Here is a 25,124-nt window from a genome sequence, read left to right on the forward strand (position 1 = left end):
CTGATGGGTTCTAACATTCATACCTGATTATATAAGCTCATACAATGATTTCTGATAGGTTCTAACATTCATACCTGATCATATAAGCTCATACAATGATTTCTGATGGGTTCTAACATTCATACCTGATCATATAAGCTCATACAATGATTTCTGATAGGTTCTAACATTCATACCTGATCATATAAGCTCATACAATGATTTCTGATGGGTTCTAACATTCATACCTGATTATATAAGCTCATACAATGATTTCTGATAGGTTCTAACATTCATACCTGATCATATAAGCTCATACAATGATTTCTGATGGGTTCTAACATTCATACCTGATTATATAAGCTCATACAATGATTTCTGATAGGTTCTAACATTCATACCTGACCATATAAGCTCATACAACATGTAGAATGATTTCTTATAGGTTCTAACCTTCATACCTGATTATATAAGCTCATACAATGATTTCTGATAGGTTCTAACAATCATACCTGATCATATAAGCTCATACAATGATTTCTGATAGGTTCTAACATTCATACCTGATCATATAAGCTCATACATTGATTTCTGATAGGTTCTAACAATCATACCTGATCATATAAGCTCATACAATGATTTCTGATGGGTTCTAGCTTCATGACTCCAACCCAACCATAAACCATCTTTTCTGACACATCTCTGCTACAAATACTCATTGGATGGATCTGAAAAACAGAGAAAAGTTGTCAATGAACCATCTGACTTCTATAGATAAATAAAGTCTTCATTGAACAGACCAACTTCTTAAGATAAAACATATTTAATATAGGTAATTGTACATTTACCCTTTGATTTTATTGCCTAATATTTTTATAATCATGTACAGGAGTTGATATTGGAAGACAATAGACAAAGACGTCATATTATATTAGTGCAGCAATGCCATGAGTTCAGGTACTTTCCTAGCAATTTATCAATAAAATGCACACAACTTCAATCTTTTACAACTGTTTCAGATATTGCTTTCAATTAATTTAAATTCATCTTCTACACAAGCATTAATTTTACATCTTTTACATTTTTTTCAGCCCAAGCATCATTTTCCATGTTTATTTTAAGATTTCAACTATGGTAAATCCTGTAGCTTTATTCTAAGTCTTTATTCATGGAACTTAAATCCTTTCTGTAGTAAACTAGCTGATCCTACTTAAATCAAGTCATTTCAATTTAATTTAAAATTCTATGTCTAATGCTTAACTGAATTTAATAGAAGGAGCTTTAGAAAACAAGATTAAATCACTTTAAAATCCATTTACATGAAAACTACCCTTCCTCTAAACAATTATATGTTAGCAGGAAACTGAATTCTTCGGATAACTTTTAAGACTGCTACTCAATCAGAAATGCAGTATATAGTTTACATAGATATCACATCACAGACTATATGGAAATAACGGACTTAAAACCTGGATTTAATGTCTAATAGATACGAGTACATTAAGTAAAGAGGATGAATTCTAACCCAGCAGGACTGGAGTCAACAAATTAAGGATTACATATAGACATATACATGTGGATCACTATAGTACAAAGAGATTAAAGTTCTATCTATATCTACCAACTCAATTATTCCAAATATTCCTTCAGGTATAGTGTTTGTATCAAGTGCTAATCATATTATAATACAGCTCAGCTCTTGGGCCTCAGCTATTTGGGTCCCTCGTTTCTATATTTCTATATTTCCTTACCTCCTTTAAAGGCAGATGTTAACTATCTAGTTTAGTCTTTAGTCTTTAGTTCTATTTGTCTGTATCTTTGTATTTACAATTTGTAACTTGGTGGGTTTAGATTAAAGTATTACAGAGAACATTTGAGTCAATTATCAATTAGAGTCACTTAACAGCAGATAGCTGGTGCTTGTACAAAGACAGAAATATGACTATAGTTATCCATGCCTTTGATGTGTTTTTAGAATTTGATTTAGCAATTAATAAAGGACTTACGATTTGACTTTTTGTATTGTTTTGGTATTTTGTTATATATATTTGTTTTTGTACATTTGTACTAGCAAACTTGACATTTCAATTGTTCAAAAAAAGGTCAAACTGTTGCTGTACTTACACTTTTTATTATTTCATATTTTCATTGTCTCCAATATTTCATTGATCAGAAATTGTTGGAGTATAATTGTATTTATTCATCGTAATACAAAAATGTATTTTTTTATTTTATTTGAAAATATTGGAAAAAAATAATTTCATAAGATTATACTGATGATTAAGCCCTTAAAAATAAATGATCTTCTGAATCTCCTCCTTTTCTTTTTTTTAACCACCTATTTAAGGTTCTTCTTATGTTTTATATTTTAAAACTTATTCCAGAACTATCAAACCCCAATCCTAATAAAACATGTAACAGCTTTACAGAACGAAAGCTCAATTACTCCACTTAAGTTACAATGTCATACACTTCTTGATCAAAGACGGTTTGTTTCACTAAATATCTCATATGACAAAAAGAACACAATTTACATCTCAAACCAGATTGTTATAAATGTCGACCAAAAATGATCTATCTTTAATAAATATGTTTTCTTCAAAAGTATGAATAAATTATGGGTTTAATAATACATATAAGTATCTCAAAATTAAGGCAGTAAATCATTGAGAGAATTTAATGAAGGTATTGGAACGGGATCAGCAGCCTGGTATCAAGTTCAACTTACTGAAGTCTATTCATAACCAAGTGTTTCATATAAATATAGTGTCTGAATTGGGAATAAGCTAACATGGGTAAATAACTCAAGTTGTTGTGGAATCTTGGACTGTAATAATTTATAAGTTATCTCCCACCAAACTAGCCAAACACATTATAAACAGTACAGAGAGGTTAATAGTTGAAGGTAATATTGTGAATTCAAGATCACTGTTTGGTTCTCTTTTATTGTGTCTTGGTCCCACAGATGACATCACATTTGCTTCTAGAAGTATTTTAACCTACCAAGGATATTTGTTAGCCCAGTTAGTTTACTATCAATTATATCTTTCTAAGATATTTACAACCAATAAAATATAAAGGTACATTATGGTCTTTCACTATTACACAGCAATTTTTTCAATTTGTTATGTTTTCATTTTCAAAACTTGTTAAATTAAACAAGAAGTTTAAATATAACCAAAAAAAAGGACATCTCCTGTTAACTAATTTATCATTCTTTTTCTTAACCTTCAAAAATTATGACTTCAAAAGATTTTACTATATCATATTAACATAATCATGATGAAAAAGTGTTGTTAAAGATATAACATTGTATACATCTAACCACATTGTCGGTCAAGTTTAACACCTAACAGTGTAGAATTTATAAGATGTTGTTTTTTTACAAAGAACAATTATGATTTATTATCATGCATCTAACATGGCTTTTTTTATTGTTTTTTTATTTTTTGACAAATCTCTTATGAAGCATGTTATGAATCAAATAGTTAACAAATGTTGACAATCTGAAGCTATATATGTTCTTCAAAGTACAACATAGAAAGTTTAAAAGGATATATTATATTTAATATCTAAAGCTATATATGTTCTTCAAAGTACAACATAGAAAGTTTAAAAGGATATATTATATTTAATATCTTAAGCTATATATGTTCTTCAAAGTACAACATAGAAAGTTTAAAAGGATATATTATATTTAATATCTAAAGCTATATATGTTCTTCAAAGTACAACATAGAAAGTTTAAAAGGATATATTATATTTAATATCTAAAGCTATATATGTTCTTCAAAGTACAACATAGAAAGTTTAAAAGGATATATTATATTTAATATCTTAAGCTATATATGTTCTTCAAAGTACAACATAGAAAGTTTAAAAGGATATATTATATTTAATATCTAAAGCTATATATGTTCTTCAAAGTACAACATAGAAAGTTTAAAAGGATATATTATATTTAATATCTAAAGCTATATATGTTCTTCAAAGTACAACATAGAAAGTTTAAAAGGATATATTATATTTAATATCTTAAGCTATATATGTTCTTCAAAGTACAACATAGAAAGTTTAAAAGGATATATTATATTTAATATCTTAAGCTATATATGTTCTTCAAAGTACAACATAGAAAGTTTAAAAGGATATATTATATTTAATATCTTAAGCTATATATGTTCTTCAAAGTACAACATAGAAAGTTTAAAAGGATATATTATATTTAATATCTAAAGCTATATATGTTCTTCAAAGTACAACATAGAAAGTTTAAAAGGATATATTATATTTAATATCTTAAGCTATATATGTTCTTCAAAGTACAACATAGAAAGTTTAAAAGGATATATTATATTTAATATCTTAAGCTATATATGTTCTTCAAAGTACAACATAGAAAGTTTAAAAGGATATATCATATTTAATATCTTAAGCTATATATGTTCTTCAAAGTACAACATAGAAAGTTTAAAAGGATATATCATATTTAATATCTAAAGCTATATATGTTCTTCAAAGTACAACATAGAAAGTTTAAAAGGATATATCATATTTAATATCTAAAGCTATATATGTTCTTCAAAGTACAACATAGAAAGTTTAAAAGGATATATCATATTTAATATCTTAAGCTATATATGTTCTTCAAAGTACAACATAGAAAGTTTAAAAGGATATATTATATTTAATATCTTAAGATATATATGTTCTTCAAAGTACAACATAGAAAGTTTAAAAGGATATATCATATTTAATATCTTAAGCTATATATGTTCTTCAAAGTACAACATAGAAAGTTTAAAAGGATATATCATATTTAATATCTAAAGCTATATATGTTCTTCAAAGTACAACATAGAAAGTTTAAAAGGATATATTATATTTAATATCTAAAGCTATATATGTTCTTCAAAGTACAACATAGAAAGTTTAAAAGGATATATTATATTTAATATCTTAAGCTATATATGTTCTTCAAAGTACAACATAGAAAGTTTAAAAGGATATATTATATTTAATATCTAAAGCTATATATGTTCTTCAAAGTACAACATAGAAAGTTTAAAAGGATATATTATATTTAATATCTTAAGCTATATATGTTCTTCAAAGTACAACATAGAAAGTTTAAAAGGATATATTATATTTAATATCTAAAGCTATATATGTTCTTCAAAGTACAACATAGAAAGTTTAAAAGGATATATTATATTTAATATCTAAAGCTATATATGTTCTTCAAAGTACAACATAGAAAGTTTAAAAGGATATACTATATTTAATATCTAAAGCTATATATGTTCTTCAAAGTACAACATAGAAAGTTTAAAAGGATATATTATATTTAATATCTAAAGCTATATATGTTCTTCAAAGTACAACATAGAAAGTTTAAAAGGATATATTATATTTAATATCTAAAGCTATATATGTTCTTCAAAGTACAACATAGAAAGTTTAAAAGGATATATTATATTTAATATCTAAAGCTATATATGTTCTTCAAAGTACAACATAGAAAGTTTAAAAGGATATATTATATTTAATATCTAAAGCTATATATGTTCTTCAAAGTACAACATAGAAAGTTTAAAAGGATATATTATATTTAATATCTAAAGCTATATATGTTCTTCAAAGTACAACATAGAAAGTTTAAAAGGATATATTATATTTAATATCTTAAGCTATATATGTTCTTCAAAGTACAACATAGAAAGTTTAAAAGGATATATCATATTTAATATCTTAAGCTATATATGTTCTTCAAAGTACAACATAGAAAGTTTAAAAGGATATATCATATTTAATATCTAAAGCTATATATGTTCTTCAAAGTACAACATAGAAAGTTTAAAAGGATATATTATATTTAATATCTAAAGCTATATATGTTCTTCAAAGTACAACATAGAAAGTTTAAAAGGATATATTATATTTAATATCTTAAGCTATATATGTTCTTCAAAGTACAACATAGAAAGTTTAAAAGGATATATTATATTTAATATCTAAAGCTATATATGTTCTTCAAAGTACAACATAGAAAGTTTAAAAGGATATATTATATTTAATATCTTAAGCTATATATGTTCTTCAAAGTACAACATAGAAAGTTTAAAAGGATATATTATATTTAATATCTAAAGCTATATATGTTCTTCAAAGTACAACATAGAAAGTTTAAAAGGATATATTATATTTAATATCTTAAGCTATATATGTTCTTCAAAGTACAACATAGAAAGTTTAAAAGGATATATTATATTTAATATCTAAAGCTATATATGTTCTTCAAAGTACAACATAGAAAGTTTAAAAGGATATATTATATTTAATATCTAAAGCTATATATGTTCTTCAAAGTACAACATAGAAAGTTTAAAAGGATATATTATATTTAATATCTAAAGCTATATATGTTCTTCAAAGTACAACATAGAAAGTTTAAAAGGATATATTATATTTAATATCTAAAGCTATATATGTTCTTCAAAGTACAACATAGAAAGTTTAAAAGGATATATTATATTTAATATCTAAAGCTATATATGTTCTTCAAAGTACAACATAGAAAGTTTAAAAGGATATATTATATTTAATATCTAAAGCTATATATGTTCTTCAAAGTACAACATAGAAAGTTTAAAAGGATATATTATATTTAATATCTAAAGTAATGAACATTGCACTTTCATACTGATTTGATGAATGGGCAACTCTTTACCATTTAGTGGCAATTATTACATGCATACTCAGAGAGAGAACATGATAACATAGGACCAAAAATTTTAAAATTGAGTGCTCCTTTCATAACTTCATCTTTAACTTACATTTTTAATAGAATAATAGATACAAGTACATTTCCCTGTGTTTTAAAGAATGCAAGAGTAACCCCTGTTTTTAAAGCTGGTGAAAAATTCATGGCAACAAATTATAGACCAATTTCTGTACTTCCAGTTTTATCAAAACTTTTAGAAAAGCATGTTTCAAAACATTTGTTTGACTATCTTAAAAGATTAGATCTTTTACACCCAGCACAGTCTGGGTTTCGACAAGAACACTCTTGCCAAACTGCCCTTATCAATATCATAGATAAATGGATACAGGATATGAATGATGGTAATATCAACTTAGCAGTCCTGTTGGATTTTAAGAAAGCTTTTGATGTAGTAGATCATGATATCCTCTGTAAAAAACTTGAAATTTATGGATTTGATAATACTGCTGTTTCTTTTTTTCAATCGTATTTGAATGAAAGAACTCAACAAGTACAAATTGGTAATGCTCATTCTGAAAAACTTCATATCAAGTATGGTGTTCCCCAAGGCTCCATATTAGGCCCCCTTCTGTTTATATTATACATCAACGACCTTCCTATTTATATGAAAAATTGTTGCACTGATTTATATGCCGATGATTCAACCTTACATCTTTCTGGTAATTGTTATCAAACTCTTCAGTCAAAGGTACAAGAAGATTTACATGGTGTAGAGGCATGGTGCAATGATAACAATATGTTCATCAATAAAAATAAAACAAAATATATGATAATTGGAACGAAGCAAAGAGCAATGCCACATTACAATGAGAGTTGTTTAACTATTAACAATCAAGTGATACAATCTTCCACATGCGAAAGTCTTTTAGGCATTAAAATTGACCCTTCCCTCACATGGACAACCCAAATTGACTTGATCTGCTCAAAAATATTACTTAGACTTTATCTACTATTAAAGATTAAAAAATTTCTAAATCTAGACTGCAGAAAATTATTCTATAATGGTTATATCTTGCCACTTATTGATTATTGTTGTATAGTGTGGAGTAGTTGTAGCAGTGAGGGTTTAAAAAGGATATTAAAATTACAAAAGAGGGCTGCTAGATTAATACTAGAAACAGACCCATTCGCTCCTTCTGCACCCTTATTCAAACACTTAAACTGGATGACAGTTGAACAGAGAATAAAATATCATAAGTTAGTGATGACATTTAAGTGTATTAATAATGATGCCCCATCATATCTTACTAACAAGTTTCATTATGTTTCAGACAGAAATCCGTTCCCCTTGAGAAATGCTGTTCAAGGAAACCTCATACTCCCTAAACCAAAAACAGAATTATTCAAAAAATCTTTTATGTATTCTGGACCATTCTTGTGGAATAATTTGCCAATACCGTTAAGAAATATTACAAATATTAATTCTTTCAAATACAAAATAACAGATCATTTATTGAAATCAACCTAGCTGTATAAATAATATAAAAAACTGATCATGTCATCATGTTTATTTTTTCATCACATTTTATCAAGTTGTATTGAACATTATTATCACACTTGACTTTTTATGCTAATGTATGTATGCACTGTACTAGTATATGTTTGTGTTTTGTTTGATTTTTCATTACGAGGGCCTCAGGGAAGATTAGTTATATAGCTAACTGTGTAACCCTCTTAAAATAAAGTATTGTTGTTGTTGTTGTTGTTGTTATTATAGGATTAAACACATTTTTTCTAGAGGTTATTGATGTGTAAACCGGGGCGATTAACTCACAAACTGAATAAAAGTGAGTTAGAGACCCGGATTACACATCAATAACCTCTAGAAAAAATGTGTTTAATCCTTATAATTCTTCAGCCAAACATACACGATTACTAATTTACATTTTTACTTTGATGGCTACTATATGTACCATCAGAAACACAATGGCATGTCGTAACTAAGGAGTACGCCGCCATCTTGACTTTCTAAAGAAACTTAAATGTCCGATAAACGCAACAGAATCTAAAATGAAATAGCACCTACATCAAAAACTTCATTTTAATTAGATACTACCTGAATATGAAGCGTACAAGTAACGAAATAATCTTCCTTCTGAAAGTTTTCAATCGTATGACGTCGTGTTTTGCCATGACGTAAATTCGCCAAATCATACATGAAATTTCCTGGAATTTTATTTAAATTTTATTTTTATACATTTTCGAAGCTTTATTGCATTTATTTTATATTTTTTGGGGGGGGTTTTATATGCATTAGAATAGAAACAACTGTTATGCAATTGTTTTATAATCTCAACTTGCTGAAAATCCCAATATCCCTGCAAGAATGTGTATCGCGCATGAATAGATTACGAAAGTAGTTTCGGAAATATGGTTTATCGAAGTGTAAACCAAGAGAAAAATTCTAATTGACCAATCCAATTCAAGTATTTATAGATATGCAAATGATATAAGAATTATTAATGTGTAATGTAATATGACTATGATCCCCAATTCACAGTAGACAAACATGCTGAGCTAACAAATTCACAAGGTGACACTGACAATATAGTCCCTCTATCAAATATATTATTCTTTGTACTATGATCCGAAAGTCAGCCAATATTGTCCAAATAAAAGCTACTTTATAACGAAACAATGTAAATTAAAAAAAAATTGGGATAATAAAGATAAAGCTGATATTGTCACCAAATTTTGCATGACAATGAGCAGTTCAATAAAACACAAAAGACGCTCAATTTTTTTTCTTCGAAAGTTGTGCTCTTTATATGAACCAGTATAGAAATTTAAAATGTATTCTATCATAGATTAAGAGACAACAGCTGAACTGACAATGGTAATTGGTTCCATAAGCAAGTGTAAACATTGAATATTGCTTTATAATTTCAGCAGTTGAATGTCACTGACCACCAGGCATCTTAAGAATAACTAATACAAAAACTTTTAAATCGTTAGTAACCTTCATCATTAATTTCATCTGACAAGTCATTGACCACAAATATGGTTTAACAATTTATTCTTAGTGAAGAATACAAAGCCCTGTCTTTCCGCTAAGATTTGTGATCATGACTTCTTCATAATGTCATTACTATGAGTCACAAATACTTCAAAGTTTTTTTTTAATTTATTTGATTTTAATTTGTTTTTAATATCAACACCTACACCTCTTGTGACACAATGTACTATAATAAAGTCACTAACTGAAAAAAAAATGACAAAATGTACTGATAATCTACCATTAGAAAGAGAGAGAAATCCAAAAAATTACACATAAATAGAAATAATATATATATATGTTAGCGGCAATAAGTGAAATTAGGCATTAAGCTTAAATCCTAGGCAATAAGCTAACGCCTAGGCATTAAGTCTAATGCCTAAATGATGTTAGGCATTAGTCTTAAATCCTAGGATTTAAGCTTAAATCCTGAAAATTGTGCCCAGGCATTAAGCTTAATGCCTAAAGTATAAATGCGAGTAACTAAAAAACACCTATCTAATTAAATAAAAATTATACATTAGTTAGATAATAACATTACGAGAACTGAAGTTTAAAATGTCATCTACTGGAAATAATATCACAGATAAAATATGTTTTTATATTAAAAGTCATTAAATATTACTCATCAGTGATTGAAGTAAAAGGTTCCAAATTTGGTTCTGCAATAGGTTCTGGTATATCAGAGGCATCGAGAATGTTTTCAGTTTCATTTTCAGTTACAGGTTGATCATTTACAGACTCTGGCTGGATTAAGTCCTCTTCCTTTTCTAAGGTCATCAATATTTTTTTCGGAATTTGGTTTCCAATTGTTGCACATTTGCCAAATAAGACTTCATAGAAGGACCGTCCAATGCCTTTGCTAAGAGCTGAATTCTTTTGAATGTGGACAAACTTCATACCAGTTGACCACTTTGTTAATTCATTGTCCCTCATACATGCAGTTAGCATGTCATGGATATCTCCATTTGATCGCTCAATGCTACACTGTGATTGGGGATGTCTCGGTTTCCCATGAACGATAACAAGTGCTGGCCACATTAATTTTAACTCAGATATAACCAAAGCTGTGAATTCCCGACCATTGTCACTTTCCAGTATATGGTGCGCACCAAAAATTCTAATATATCAATTAAATTAAAAGCCACCTCTGATGCACATTTTGAGGTAAGGGCTTTAATGTTACAAAATTTTGTGAGATGGTCTTGAAATACCATAATAATTTTATAGTTTCCATCTAGGTTTGATTGAAAATCCATCAAATCAACTTGTCCTCTACTGTTAAAGTCTTTCGATAAAATGGGTTTCACCACTACTCCTTTTCCTATATGTTTTTTTTTCATATTGCAATTTTCACAAAGTGACAGAAATAATTCAACTGCATCGCGTGAAATGTTAGCATATCCATTATTTAGTTGTTTTATCATGCGATCTCTGCCGCAATGACCTGTTTCTTTATGTGCCTTTTCCTAAATACCATAGAGTTCCTCTCGGAAGACATAAATTTTAAAATTTCCCTCCTCATTCTCGTTGACTTTAGCTATCAACCTTTCAAAACCACCAATGTTAAAAATGTCATACCTTCCTAAATTGTAGTAATCTTTTGTCACTTTCTTTTCTGATGATTCCAAAAGTTTAATCTTTGCCAAAAGATCATGGTACTTTACTCTAGGGTATATGCTCTTTGTTTTCCCTGATTCGAATTTAGACCTCAAAGATTCAAATAAAAATTCCTAAATAGACATGGTTGCGAACAATCCAGATGAAGAAGTGTAAAAGACAAGATGGCCTGAGGGCATTTAAAAAATATTTTAACAGAGAAAATTTACTTATCCAATAAAATGGTGAGCAAAAAATCATATCTTAATTTTGTCTACTTTTGACCCGATCAAACCAGCTTGACCAGTGAAGTGTAAACATTTTCAAATAGTTATTATAAGTATTATAAAGAATCTCCCTTTTTTATGGGATACAATCACTTTTTTAAATCTTTTTTATTTGTTGTACTTCCACAAAAAAAGTATGAGTTAATTCTATTTTGAATAAGAAAAGTACTAAAATTAGGGGATTAGTCAGATAAACGTATATTAATATTAGGAATATAATTAAGAAAATACTTTATTTCAAGAAAAATCACTAAAAACACATAAATTCTAAAATTTCACTTATTGCCTAAAATCATGTTCGGCAATAGGATGAATAATCATCACCAAATTTCAGGTAATAAGCTTAATGCCTGGAAATTTCAGGCAATAGCTTAATGCCTAGGCGTTAGCTTATTGCCTAGGATTTAAGCTTAATGCCTAATTTCACTTATTGCCGCTAACATATATATATATACTGTAAAAAAAAATGTGCTTTGTAAAAATTTAGACAAATTATAGAAATTTTTCAAACAAAATAATTTTTATATTTTTCCTCTAAAGATATATGAAACATTTTTAATATTGCTAACTTATTCCATTGTATTCCTTAACTTCAAAATATCTGATTATTGCATTCGGTAGAGAAACTCGATCATCATTAATTTGATAGTAAAATAGACAATTGATAATTCAGCATTACTTTTTTAAAAGATTGACGTTCAGAAAAAAAACATGATTCCTATAACTATGTAACTAGTATATATATTTGTTTAGGGGCCAGCTGAAGGACGCCTCTGGGTGCAGGAATTTCTCGCTGCATTGAAGACCTGTTGGTGACGTTCTGCTGTTGTTTGTTCTATGGTCATGCAGGTTGTAAATTAGCATTGTCTCTGTGACACATTCCCATTTCCATTCTCAATTTTATGTAACAGTTAAATAACTTCTTGTACCAAGGTACTTTTTACAGTGTCTTTTGTACTAAGGTACTAACAGTGTCTCGTGATTGAACTTCCCTCCAGTCCTATAACAATCTATCAATAAGGTTTTTATTTTTACCTGTGCGGTTTTCATTAAGATCAAAGTGGAGTCACACCAGAGACAAAAGGCTTAACTGTGATTTAATAGGTAATAAACTGATCATTAAACATATTAAATGAATATTTCTTCAAACATCAAGGTAAGATATTACCTTCCCTGTAAAGGAATAGCTCGACCTATAATGTGACCAGCATACAAATGTAAACAAACCCAACACTTAATTAGCATACTGCCAAACATTTGTAAAAGATGATAAAGAAAGAATGTCTTATTTACTAGGTGCATAATTTCAAGCACAATACTTATTTAACAGGTACGGAAATGACATTTGAACTTTTTGTACAATAAGGAACAAAATGAAACTATTTTATACTTTGCTGTTCTTTTCCTTTGAAAGAGAAATATTTTTTAAAAGTAATGTCCATGATGACTGCCTGCAGGTAATTGCAGTAAACAATTATTTTATCATTATATTGAAAGAGCTTTTTTTCTTCTTCTTTTTATCAATGAATTAATTCAATCAGAAAATAAAAATTCTATCAGTTGTATATAAATCATGTAGCAAACAACCATTGTCAGTCAGTGCTAAATTTGTGAAATGCATTCATTAAAATATTTTGAAGCTGTACAAATATGACTCATTCAACTTAATCAACGTATTCTTTTCTGTACATCATTTGAAATGTATGTTACAATATTGTATGTAAATATAAATATGTAAATAAAGGCAACAGTAGTATACCGCTGTTCAAATGATCGACGTCCAATCTCTAATCAACGTCCGTTCCTCAAATCGACGTCCAAATCTGACGTCACAGTAAAACATCTTCCAAATCGACGGCCAATTTTACGCCTATCTAATCGACGGCCATTTTGGACACAGAATATATTATGCCAATTTCTTGCGTATATGTTTTACTTCAGGTGTAAAACTCAGAAATTTGTTGAAAAATATCTTACACAGATAGAATTATAATACTGAAGAAAAAAATTGGCTGTACTTCTTTATTTTGTCTATTGTTGTAGACCGAACAATGTCTCTAAATGTCGTTTGGTTTTCTTTGTCTTTAGGTTGTTTTCTCCTTGGCATATCATCATATGCATGTCATTTATTAACATGAATAGGAATGATAAGATATAAACTTTGATATGCATGATATACCTATTTCGGGTTCAAAAAAATATACATGAAAAGTATGTATAAAATGTTTAAACCCTACAAAACATGTAAATGTATATAAGTGTAAATGATTAAGTTCAGTAATTTATTATCTATTTATATTGAACAATTATCGATTAAAGACAATTAAAATCAATCGAACGCAGTTTTGGCAATACATGACTTTAGATTGAGCGTCGATAAGACGGTCAAAGTATTGGACGTCGATTTGAGAATGTGACGTCAGATTTGGACGTCGATATATGCTTTCATTGCCTTAATTTACTATCACCAATCAATGCTCTTCATATGAAATTATTGTATGATATAGTGCTGATGAGACAAATATCTTTCTGGTAAATTCTATTAGTTTTAGCTCAGTATGAACCATTTTGTTAATGTAAATGAATATGTTTTAAAATGTTGCAAAAATTGTCCAATTGTGCTCCATATAAGGAAGTGGTATGATATGTTGCCAATGAGACAACTTTCCACTAAAGTTATATTAGCCTTAGTCTCAACATTTAAGCTCTAGCTGAGCATGATGTCTGAGGATTATATATATATCATGTAGGTCAAGTAGTCAACCTCCCCCCCCCCTCCCCACTCAATCGCCCCTCCCCCCTTTCTTTACAAAACTGATCAAAGAAGCCATAGCCATACAATTGTACAAAGATGGCAAACAACTGAATGCAAACAACTTATTTCTTTAACTGCACTACAAAATGTGGTATCATGCTGCTTATGTTGCCTTAAACCTAGTCCAGCTCATCAGTGTTCTCCAATAGTATTTTATAAGTGTGAATAAACGTATACACATAATTTATTGAAAAAAATATCTTTAAATTCTCCCTACATTATTTCTTTGTTTAAAAGAAGCCAAGAGATTTCAGTAGTTTGTCAACATTAATCCTTTATGCTTCATAACAATTAAATAATAGCATTTAAATATTCATCTTAATGTCAAATTCCACAACTATTTAACTTTCAATTTTTTCCTTCCAAATTTCATGCCATTAAAAGCTATAGAGTTTAGTGATAATCCTTTGTATATGAACATGTATTAAGGTGAAAGTTCTCTGTGTTGTGATGAATGTTAAACAACCTATATCTACTACAGGCCAAATAAAGCTAAGTTTGAACATCAAAATTTATGAATTAAGAAAACATAAAAACATTCCAAAACTTCTAATGTCAACAAATAGGTCAACGAATGGAGTTATTTATGTTGTCCTTTAAAACAAATTTTATTAATGAAATAAAGTTGGTCATGTTAAAGTCTGACATTGAAATTAGAGAAAATGTCAAGACCTACTGATTCAAATCAAACATTTAAACACAAAAATAACCAAATATCCTCATTAGAACCTGATTATAAACCTGTAGATGAACAAAGGATATGGATCACAGGTCGTAATTGGTATTATAACTAAAAAAAAAATTTTCAAAAAACAATTAATTTCATAAAATTAGAAAGTTATTTAAACATATAGAACAAACTAAATAAGTATCTTTTTAACATTTTTTCCACATCCCCTTCTTCACAACTTTGGTCAGAGCAAAGCTTATATTAACTTTTTATAAAAGTATAGGCGTCTTGGGTGTATTCAAGTATGGGTTACTGACTGTCATTAGTAATAAAAGTTGAACCTTATAGACATTCACATTAAATGATATGAAAAAATGAATTCAAACAAATTCTAATAGAAAGAAAGTGTATTCAACATTTACAGAAATTCCTCAATTAAAATTAAATGACCTGTGAAAATTGGCTTCCCTATGTGATTTTAGTTATCATTTTATTTATTTTGTGAAAAGATGGAAAAGTCATGCATCAGTTTGTTTGATTTCTAAATATGGACGTCTTCTTTTATGTACAAAAGCGACCACAAAACGGGTGAATGATGACAAATATCTCATTCATATTTCTTAAAGAGGTTATCACTACATTCTCATTCACCGAATCACTCGATTCAAATCTGTTCAATATCAAACTTTTCACACAATGAATAAGGTTACATTTAATTTCCCTTTTTCTCCTATAGACGAGATCTATCTGATACTGCTGTGGATTTCTAACCCCGATAATAAACACAGATCAATTCATAATTCTGGTGTGTTAATAACATTCAGTCTCGGTTGGCGTAGCAAACATTATAGCGAGAGTCTTAATCAGTTGATAGAACTACGATGTATATGGAGCCGTACTGTTTAATTCAAATTCTTTATCACAATTTTATCCATTCAAATAAGTTTACACTAGGTTTTATATCATCGGTAAATAAATTTGTAGGTGTATGCGTACACCTTCCAGAAAGTTCAAGTAAAAGTATTTATGAATGAATTTTATCTTTACTTTCACTAGGATGCTTGTTACAATGGATTGGCATGATACGCGACAACAGGCACTGTTGAAGGCCGTACGGTGACCTATAGTTGTTAATGTTTGTGTCATTTTGGTCTTTTGTGGATAGTTGTCTCATTGGCAATCATACCACATCTTCTTTTTTATACTAAAAGATTGTCATTTTGGTCATCATCAGAACACGTAAATAGCAGCTTAGTGACAAGTGTTTGGTTATTGTTTAAGGCTGTAGGATAAAGTATGATGGTGTCTCACACTAAAGTATGATGGTTGTTAATGTTTGCTAAAGTGCAATGGTAAAGAACGCTAAAGTGCAGGGGAACAAAAGAGAAAGCTTTGATCAAGGGCACTAATGTTAAAAACAAGTCTTTTTGCAAAATCTAGTTTGCTATGATATAACATATAATGCGATGGGATTTTACTTATCGGTATAGTCTTATGTGACTGTTTCTGAAGGAGTATAGGTCCGGTATTAGTGCCAATTTTGGCCTCAAATTTCAGGTTCATCTTACGAAATATTTTGGACACTTTTCAACACTCAATTGATTCAATTCCTTTATGTGAAAGAACTGATTAAGTCATCAAAAACAATCCGATTCAAGCTTAAATATGGAAAATCTATGAAATATGCTATAAATCGTACTTTTTAGATGGTTTTTGTCAAAAATGAAAGTGATCTGTGTTCATCCTCAACCTTTATTATCATCACAATCAACTTACATTTCAATATTATGAATGAACAAATATGCGGCCACTTTCATTCGAGACAGACACCCTCTAAACTTTAGTAATTAAGCATGACTTAATGATAGTTACGTACCCCAATATGTGCATTGTATTGTCAAAAACCGCCCATATTTGTGTAGCAGAAGTTTAAATGAATTATAAATATCAAAGAGCAACAACAATGGAGCTGTTTAACCTGGTTGGGAAATGATTATTACTTATATTACTGCAAATGGAATTGTAATTACACAATAAATCATTGTAATTGTGATAAAATCATGTTTTGACGGATTTTTAAGGCATGAAATCACTAAGTTGTTTTTTTTGTATGTTTTTAAACTCCTACTGGCATGACTGGGCTTCCACTAAGACAAATATTTTTACCACTTTATCATATTTGGTGGATCATTAGAGTCAAATCAGTATAAATAAGGTTTATCACTCCCTGAATAACTGTCAATCATATAGTGTTGGGTATGACCTTAAATAACCTACTCAAACTCTCAAACATCCTTTAACAAACACAGTTCTTTTCTGAATAAATAAACATTTATGTGATAGGGTTATCACTTCAGTTTAGATACAAGTTACCTATCATGTATAAAAGTTACATGGCATTCTATTGGTTGTATGGAGTTTCTCAGCAACAAAAACATCCAATCAAATACACTTATCTATAAATTGTATGGCTGTAGTACTATTCCTACTATTCCTGATGGTAGCTGAATGAGATATAAATTGTTGGTTTCATTCATGACTTAATATTAAAAGTTTATTCAACCTACATGACCTATATTCTAAACTTATAAGAAAGTGACACATCTGTATGTAGATATAGGAAGATGTGGTATGAGGATCAATGAGACAACTCTCAATCCAAGTCACAATTTATCAGATAAACCATTATATTAGTCAAAGTACGGTCTTCAATAGGAATCCTAGGCTCACACAGAACAACAAGCTATAGAGGGCCACAAAAATAACTAGGGTCCTGTTAACTTATATGTAAACATCAACTAGTCCTGGATGTAAATGCTCAGATATATGGCAAAATATACTCTGGAGATCTTGGTTGCATGTTAAGATATTTAAGAAGTGACTGAACTTTAGAAGTAATACATTGCAAAACATAAAATCTGCAGAAGTGAGCCTTAAATAACCTCAAAAGTCCTTTAAACAGGTCAAGTTAAAATTGGAAATTAGTTTGCACTTTTATCATGTTTATTCAAAAGTTTTCCTTATTTTTAAAAATATAATTTCACTTAAAACAGCTGTCAGCTATCCAAAAAATCTTTTGTTAGTTTCCCTCTCCTTATTAACACAGAAATGTACAGTAATTAGTGTTTCACAGGTGGCCATAAAAGGCAACAATGGACGATTATTTTAATGAGTGACATTTCTTACATTCCACAACACTAATTTGAAGATTTCAACACTTTTTTACAAATATGAACAAATACTATTCAATCTTTCTTCTCTGTGTTGTTCGCCACTTATATAAATTAGGTTTGTGGAGCCTTGATCTTTACCATTGTAATGTAGGACCCGGTAAACACTTGAAAAAGAAATCGTTCCTGATAACAGATAGTCTACTTCAAGTCGCAGTTATCATAATCAAACAAAACAGATAGGTTAAACCGCAGAAAGTCACACGTACAACATTTAGAACAACTTCGTAAAGTGGATCCTCGTCTGTGCTTTTTGTTTTGTCAGATTCCTGTATCCGGCTAACACTATGTACATTAAAGTAGTTCTCCTATTTTTGTAATTTCCAGTGTCCTGCTAGATTTTATTTCCCGTTTTCACAGCACAATGATTTGACTTTTATGTGTCACGCTTACAAAAAATCAGCAATCCCGGTGTCATATGGTATTTTGAACCCCATGCTAAAATGACCCCAGGGTCATTAGACTGCAGTGGTATTACAATTTAAACCAGACTATAGAGGACTGCAGTTTTTAATCAGTGTGATCTATTTTCACAAATAAATGTAAATTATACATAAATATTACAGACAGCCTTCAAAATAATATATTGCATACAAAATAATATATATAATTAACATTCTTATCACAGTGCAGTTGTTCAACAGTTCATAAAGGGTGACTTACAAAAAAGGTATATACATCAAAAGACTTTAACATGTTTAAAGAAAACTAGAAGTATTAGATGTGAAAATAAATTCACATTACCTTGTAAAAACAACAGAAATATTACAAAGAATATGAACATGATGAAAGGTCTGTATACGTGCAAGATAGCGCCAATAATTAAGGGTTTAAAACATTTTCTCTTTCCTAACTATTACTTATAAATTCCATTCTAAAAAATCTGTTCATTCATTCATAATAGTCAACATTTCAAACAATTTTTTATCAGGGTATAGTTGTCTCCCCTGATGTTTGTCTGGACTATTTATTCTATGTTAATCAAAAGATTCAACATTCAAGTTTAAATATTATTAACATCTTGTTTAAATAAAGTCAAGGGCAAGCAAACAACGTAGTTTATAAATATGCAACTGTTTCACATACTTCTATTACAGACTATACCATATCCAAATATGTATTTTGTTATAATTCTCAAAAGAGATATTTAAATAAAACTGCAGTCTTAAGAATTTCACAAATAGGACCATAAACCCTTTACACGTGTAAGTTTTATCCCATATATCCAAATATGTACTTTATTATAATTCTTTTCACATCATCAAAAGAGATATTTAAATAAAAACTGCAGCCTGAAGAATTTCACAAATAGGACCATATACCATTATTAAGTTTTATCCTGCAATCAGCCAACTATGGTACAAATAACACATGGACAAATAAATGTTTATGTTTTTCATAAAATATTCTAAGGAAAAATTATCAAATTATTGTAATTATTGTTGATCAATCGATAGTTTGGAACACAATTTAAAATTCCTCAGTATTTAAAATACTCTAAAAAGACTAAAATTAGAAAGACTTCTTAAATTCTATGCATAGCTATAACCCAGACATGAATAATTTGGACTTCAATTATTGCCCTAGGTATTTAGATCTCTATAATAACATATTTGAACTAAAGGCCTGGACAGAAGCCAATAATTAACGCCCTTACAAGTACCAGACAAAACAGACAACTCTGGACACAGTACACATAAACTGAATTTGGGTATTGTCCAATACTTTTATTTCTTTTTCTTTTAAAATTAACAAATTTTCAAATATATCTTCAAAAACATATTTAATTCCTTTAAACACGGAAGGCATATGTATTATATACTATGGTCTGGTTTATTTTTTAATGGATGTATTTAAACTGGGTTACATGTAACAGGACACAGGTATCTATACTTGGAAGTTACAGTTTATAAACGGTCTATTATACTTTAATTGCTATTCTACATCTAAAAGTTTACTTTCAGGCTAGATAGTTATAACTCTAACAGCTCACAAAAAGATTAAGATGACCCATGCCATTTATAACTGTGAGGGTATTAATACAAAAATTAAGTTCAATATCAGTACGGTCTAAATATTAAGAAGCTTAAAGACATACACCTCTCATCAGATACAAATGTACCTAAATAACTTAAATGTATTTTACATAGATGATCATGCATTTAAAGGAAATATTTTATTTTAAATCTGTAGTACTTCCAAATAAAATTGAGAATGGAAATGGGGAATTTGTCAAAGAGACAACAACTTGACCATAGAAAAAACAACAGCAGAAGGTCTCCAACAGGTCTTCAATGTAGCGAGAAATTCCCGCACCCGGAGGTGTGTTCATGTACTTTATGTGATTTGGCCCATGTTGGTGTTGTTTGGTCTAATTTAAAGTCTATCCAAATTATTTTTGCAAAGAATTTCTCTCAAGCTCAGGGGCTATCTTAAAACTTGCAGTAGGGGGAGTTTTTTGCTCCATGTTGAAGGTCTCATTATGACTTTGCGATGGAGAACAGCAATGTTCTTTAGCTTTTACTGTGTATTTAATAATTGGCTGTGCACCTATACTGATTGTGTGTCATGGATGGACACCCAGTGACCTCTTTATTTTTTCTGTTATAAATACATTAAACACTTTTAATTGTCTCGAAATAATGTTTTAAAATAACAATTATCAACTCTATATTATTTGATATTTCTTTGATTTTTATAATTTACGCATTCCACAGCTGACAATTCATAATAAACAGCTGTTCAAAAAAGAATATAACAGCTTAAACTTACTTAGTTGTATAATATCTAATTATAAGTTTTAAAAAATGTAATTATGTACTGAAAAACCTACAATGACAAAAAAAATATATCCTTAAATAGAACATAAGTGGTGAAATCTGAGTTAAAATTAACAAATTGTTGACGACTATGTTCATCAGAATAATTAAGATTGAAATATATATGTTATTCCATGATAAGATTCTTGTAGAGATTTCAATCGTTAAATATAAAAATATATTAGCAATCTGATTAAAGGAAGTCCAAATGCATATGTTGCCTATATACTGTTAATTCAGAAATTATTGTAATAATTTAATTATTGCGAAAAAGTTTAAATAACAGAAATATTTCTTTTACTGAATTAAGGGCAATTATTCCTTCTTTAATTTCTGATCAAATCATCATTAATTAACAAGATTAAAGGTCATGGATAGAACAGATACCCTGCATGTAATCATTTTCTCAAGGTATAAACATACAAAAACCGGAGCCCCTATACCCATACAAATTACCCTCTAAATGCCATTTAAATTCTGCTGACAGTTAATTTAACCATCCAAAGTTCAATAACAATATACTGAATACACTCCTATAAAATACTTGGACAATTCTATCAGATCAAAAGCAGACATGTACTTGTATAAAACCTATAGCCTTCTCAACACAAAAACAAATTGGATTTCTACTTCTTTGATCTTATTGCTATTTGTTAAGTCTTATTTAATCTTTGTGTACAAAAACATACTAGTTTCTCTTAATACAAATCTCCAAATCAATCGTAGACAAGCTGCCATCTTAACGTTCAATCAGCCCCGCCAACATCAAACGAGTTATAGGTAAATGAGGAGGTGTATTTATTACCATATTAAAGCAAATGAGGTGAAAGTAAAATCTTAACATATAGTTTAAGTCCGATTTATAAAGTTTTAGACTATATATAAATGGTCATACGTACTGGCACACAGACTAAATGGTCCAATGTACTAGGGCACATCTAAAATAAAATCTTAACAAATAGCTAATACGTCTGATTTATAGACTAAATGGTCGTATGTACTAGGGCACAGCTAAAGACAGCTTACGTCCCTAGCTATATGTTATAGACTAAATGGTCGTATGTACTAGGGCACAGCTAAAGACAGCTTACGTCCCTAGCTATATGTTATAGACTAAATGGTCGTATGTACTAGGGCACAGCTAAAGACAGCTTACGTCCCTAGCTATATGTTGTAATGGGGCACAGCTCAATACCTTCAATCTATTAGTATAGTCAATAAAACTTAAACCTATTTACCTCATCCAAAAAAAATCTTTAAAGGGCAATAACTCCTTAAGAGGTCAATTGACAACTTCAATCATTAAACTTTTTTGAAGATCTTTATACTTTGCTGAACATTTTTGCTGTTTACAGTTTATCTTTATCTTTATCTTCCATTATATTCAAGACCAATTCAATGAATGTCAGATTTGCTATAAAAGTTCTGCTTTTGAGTTATATGCCCAAAACAGCATTTATAACCCCTATGTTTTATTTTTAGCTATTATAAGGTGGCCATGTTTGTCGATGGATCAGAACTTCAGATACAATTTATAAACTTAGTCTGCTCGATGGTCGGGTTGTTGTCGCTTTGACACATTCCCCATTTTCTTTTTTACCCTAAGGAACATTTAAGTTTGAAGATATTTGGCCCAGTAGTTTCAAAGGAGAAGATTTTGAAATAGTTTAAAATGATGGACGCCAAGTGAGCTCACATGTGGCACAAAGGGCCCCAGTGAGCTAAAAATATCTGACGCCACATAATGGAAAAGTGATTGCTGTTTGACTAAAAAAGTTCAATTGGGACAAATTCTAGAGTCAAGCGGGACAGATTTCCAAATAGCAAAAAGGTGTATAACTCCATATTCATCTGATTTATATAGATCAACTAAATTACAAGTTCAATGTCTTGGATTGACACAGCTAAAGTAATTCAGCTCCTTACATATCAAAATCTGAACAAACAGCTCAGTTTACAGATGTATAGGTTGTAAATTCAGTGACCTAGATTAAATCTAAAAAGCCTAGAGAGCAACTCTAAGACAGGTTGTCACAAAATTAGTGACCTCTAAATCCTATAGATTGGACCAACTCTATGACAGGTTGTTAAACCATGTAAACCTAAATCCTATAGATTGGACCAACTCTATGACTGTTTGTTAAACCATGGTAAACCCAAATCCTATAGATTGGACCAACTCTATGACTGTTTGTTAAACCATGGTAAACCCAAATCCTATAGATTGGACCAACTCTATGACTGTTTGTTAAACCATGTAAACCTAAATCCTATAGATTGGACCAACTCTATGACAGGTTGTTAAACCATGTAAACCTAAATCCTATAGATTGGACCAACTCTATGACTGTTTGTTAAACCATGGTAAACCCAAATCCTATAGATTGGACCAACTCTATGACTGTTTGTTAAACCATGGTAAACCCAAATCCTATAGATTGGACCAACTCTATGACTGTTTGTTAAACCATGTAAACCTAAATCCTATAGATTGGACCAACTCTATGACAGGTTGTTAAACCATGTAAACCTAAATCCTATAGATTGGACCAACTCTATGACTGTTTGTTAAACCATATAAACCTAAATCCTATAGATTGGACCAACTCTATGACAGGTTGTTAAACCATGTAAACCTAAATCCTATAGATTGGACCAACTCTATGACTGTTTGTTAAACCATGTAAACCTAAATCCTATAGATTGGACCGACTCTATGACTGTTTGTTAAACCATGGTAAACCCAAATCCTATAGATTGGACCAACTCTATGACAGGTTGTTAAACCATGTAAACCTAAATCCTATAGATTGGACCGACTCTATGACTGTTTGTTAAACCATGTAAACCTAAATCCTATAGATTGGACCGACTCTATGACTGTTTGTTAAACCATGGTAAACCCAAATCCTATAGATTGGACCAACTCTATGACAGGTTGTTAAACCATGTAAACCTAAATCCTATAGATTGGACCAACTCTATGACTGTTTGTTAAACCATGTAAACCTAAATCCTATAGATTGGACCGACTCTATGACTGTTTGTTAAACCATGGTAAACCCAAATCCTATAGATTGGACCAACTCTATGACAGGTTGTTAAACCATGTAAACCTAAATCCTATAGATTGGACCGACTCTATGACTGTTTGTTAAACCATGGTAAACCCAAATCCTATAGATTGGACCGACTCTATGACTGTTTGTTAAACCATGTAAACCTAAATCCTATAGATTGGACCGACTCTATGACTGTTTGTTAAACCATGGTAAACCCAAATCCTATAGATTGGACCAACTCTATGACAGGTTGTTAAACCATGTAAACCTAAATCCTATAGATTGGACCGACTCTATGACTGTTTGTTAAACCATGGTAAACCCAAATCCTATAGATTGGACCAACTCTATGACTGTTTGTTAAACCATGTTAACCTAAATCCTATAGATTGGACCAACTCTATGACTGTTTGTTAAACCATGGTAAACCCAAATCCTAGATTGGACCAACTCTATGACAGTTTGTTAAACCATCATGTTAACCTAAATACTAAATTGGACCAACTCTATATACATGATATATGACAGGTTGTTAAACCATGGTGACCTAAATCCTGCACTGGTGCAAATCTATGACCAAGTAAAAACCATATTGACCTAAAACCTAGATTGGATAAACTCTGTGGTTGCAAAATCGGTGACCTTAATCGTAGACTGAACCAACTCTTTCCATTTGAATTCTACTTGTTATTCATAAATGCAGTGTATTACACATCAGTAATTCAAATCTGTACCAGAACATTTATCTTTCTTAAACTGAACTTCTTTTAATGGCAGAGAATTTTCAATTTCCAACTTTCACACACTTTGTCCAAGAAAACAGTTAGTTCTCCCGATTCTTTCACCCACGATATATAATGTTATTCTGATTTCTATAAATCTCT

General features: G+C 29.8%; 1 protein-coding gene across 1 annotated transcript in view; it reads right to left on the minus strand.

The window, feature by feature from the left end:
- LOC134728110 (E3 ubiquitin-protein ligase ZNRF3-like) overlaps window positions 1–25,124 on the minus strand; it is a 52,435-nt gene that overhangs the window by 21,453 nt on the left and 5,858 nt on the right. Inside the window, exon 2 of the mRNA XM_063592540.1 lies at window positions 594–707. Coding sequence (XP_063448610.1) covers window positions 594–707 — 114 coding nt within the window. The remainder of the gene's footprint in view (window positions 1–593; window positions 708–25,124) is intronic.

This window comes from Mytilus trossulus, chromosome 8 (assembly GCF_036588685.1).
Source record: "Mytilus trossulus isolate FHL-02 chromosome 8, PNRI_Mtr1.1.1.hap1, whole genome shotgun sequence".
Classification (NCBI taxonomy): Eukaryota; Metazoa; Mollusca; class Bivalvia; order Mytilida; family Mytilidae; genus Mytilus; species Mytilus trossulus.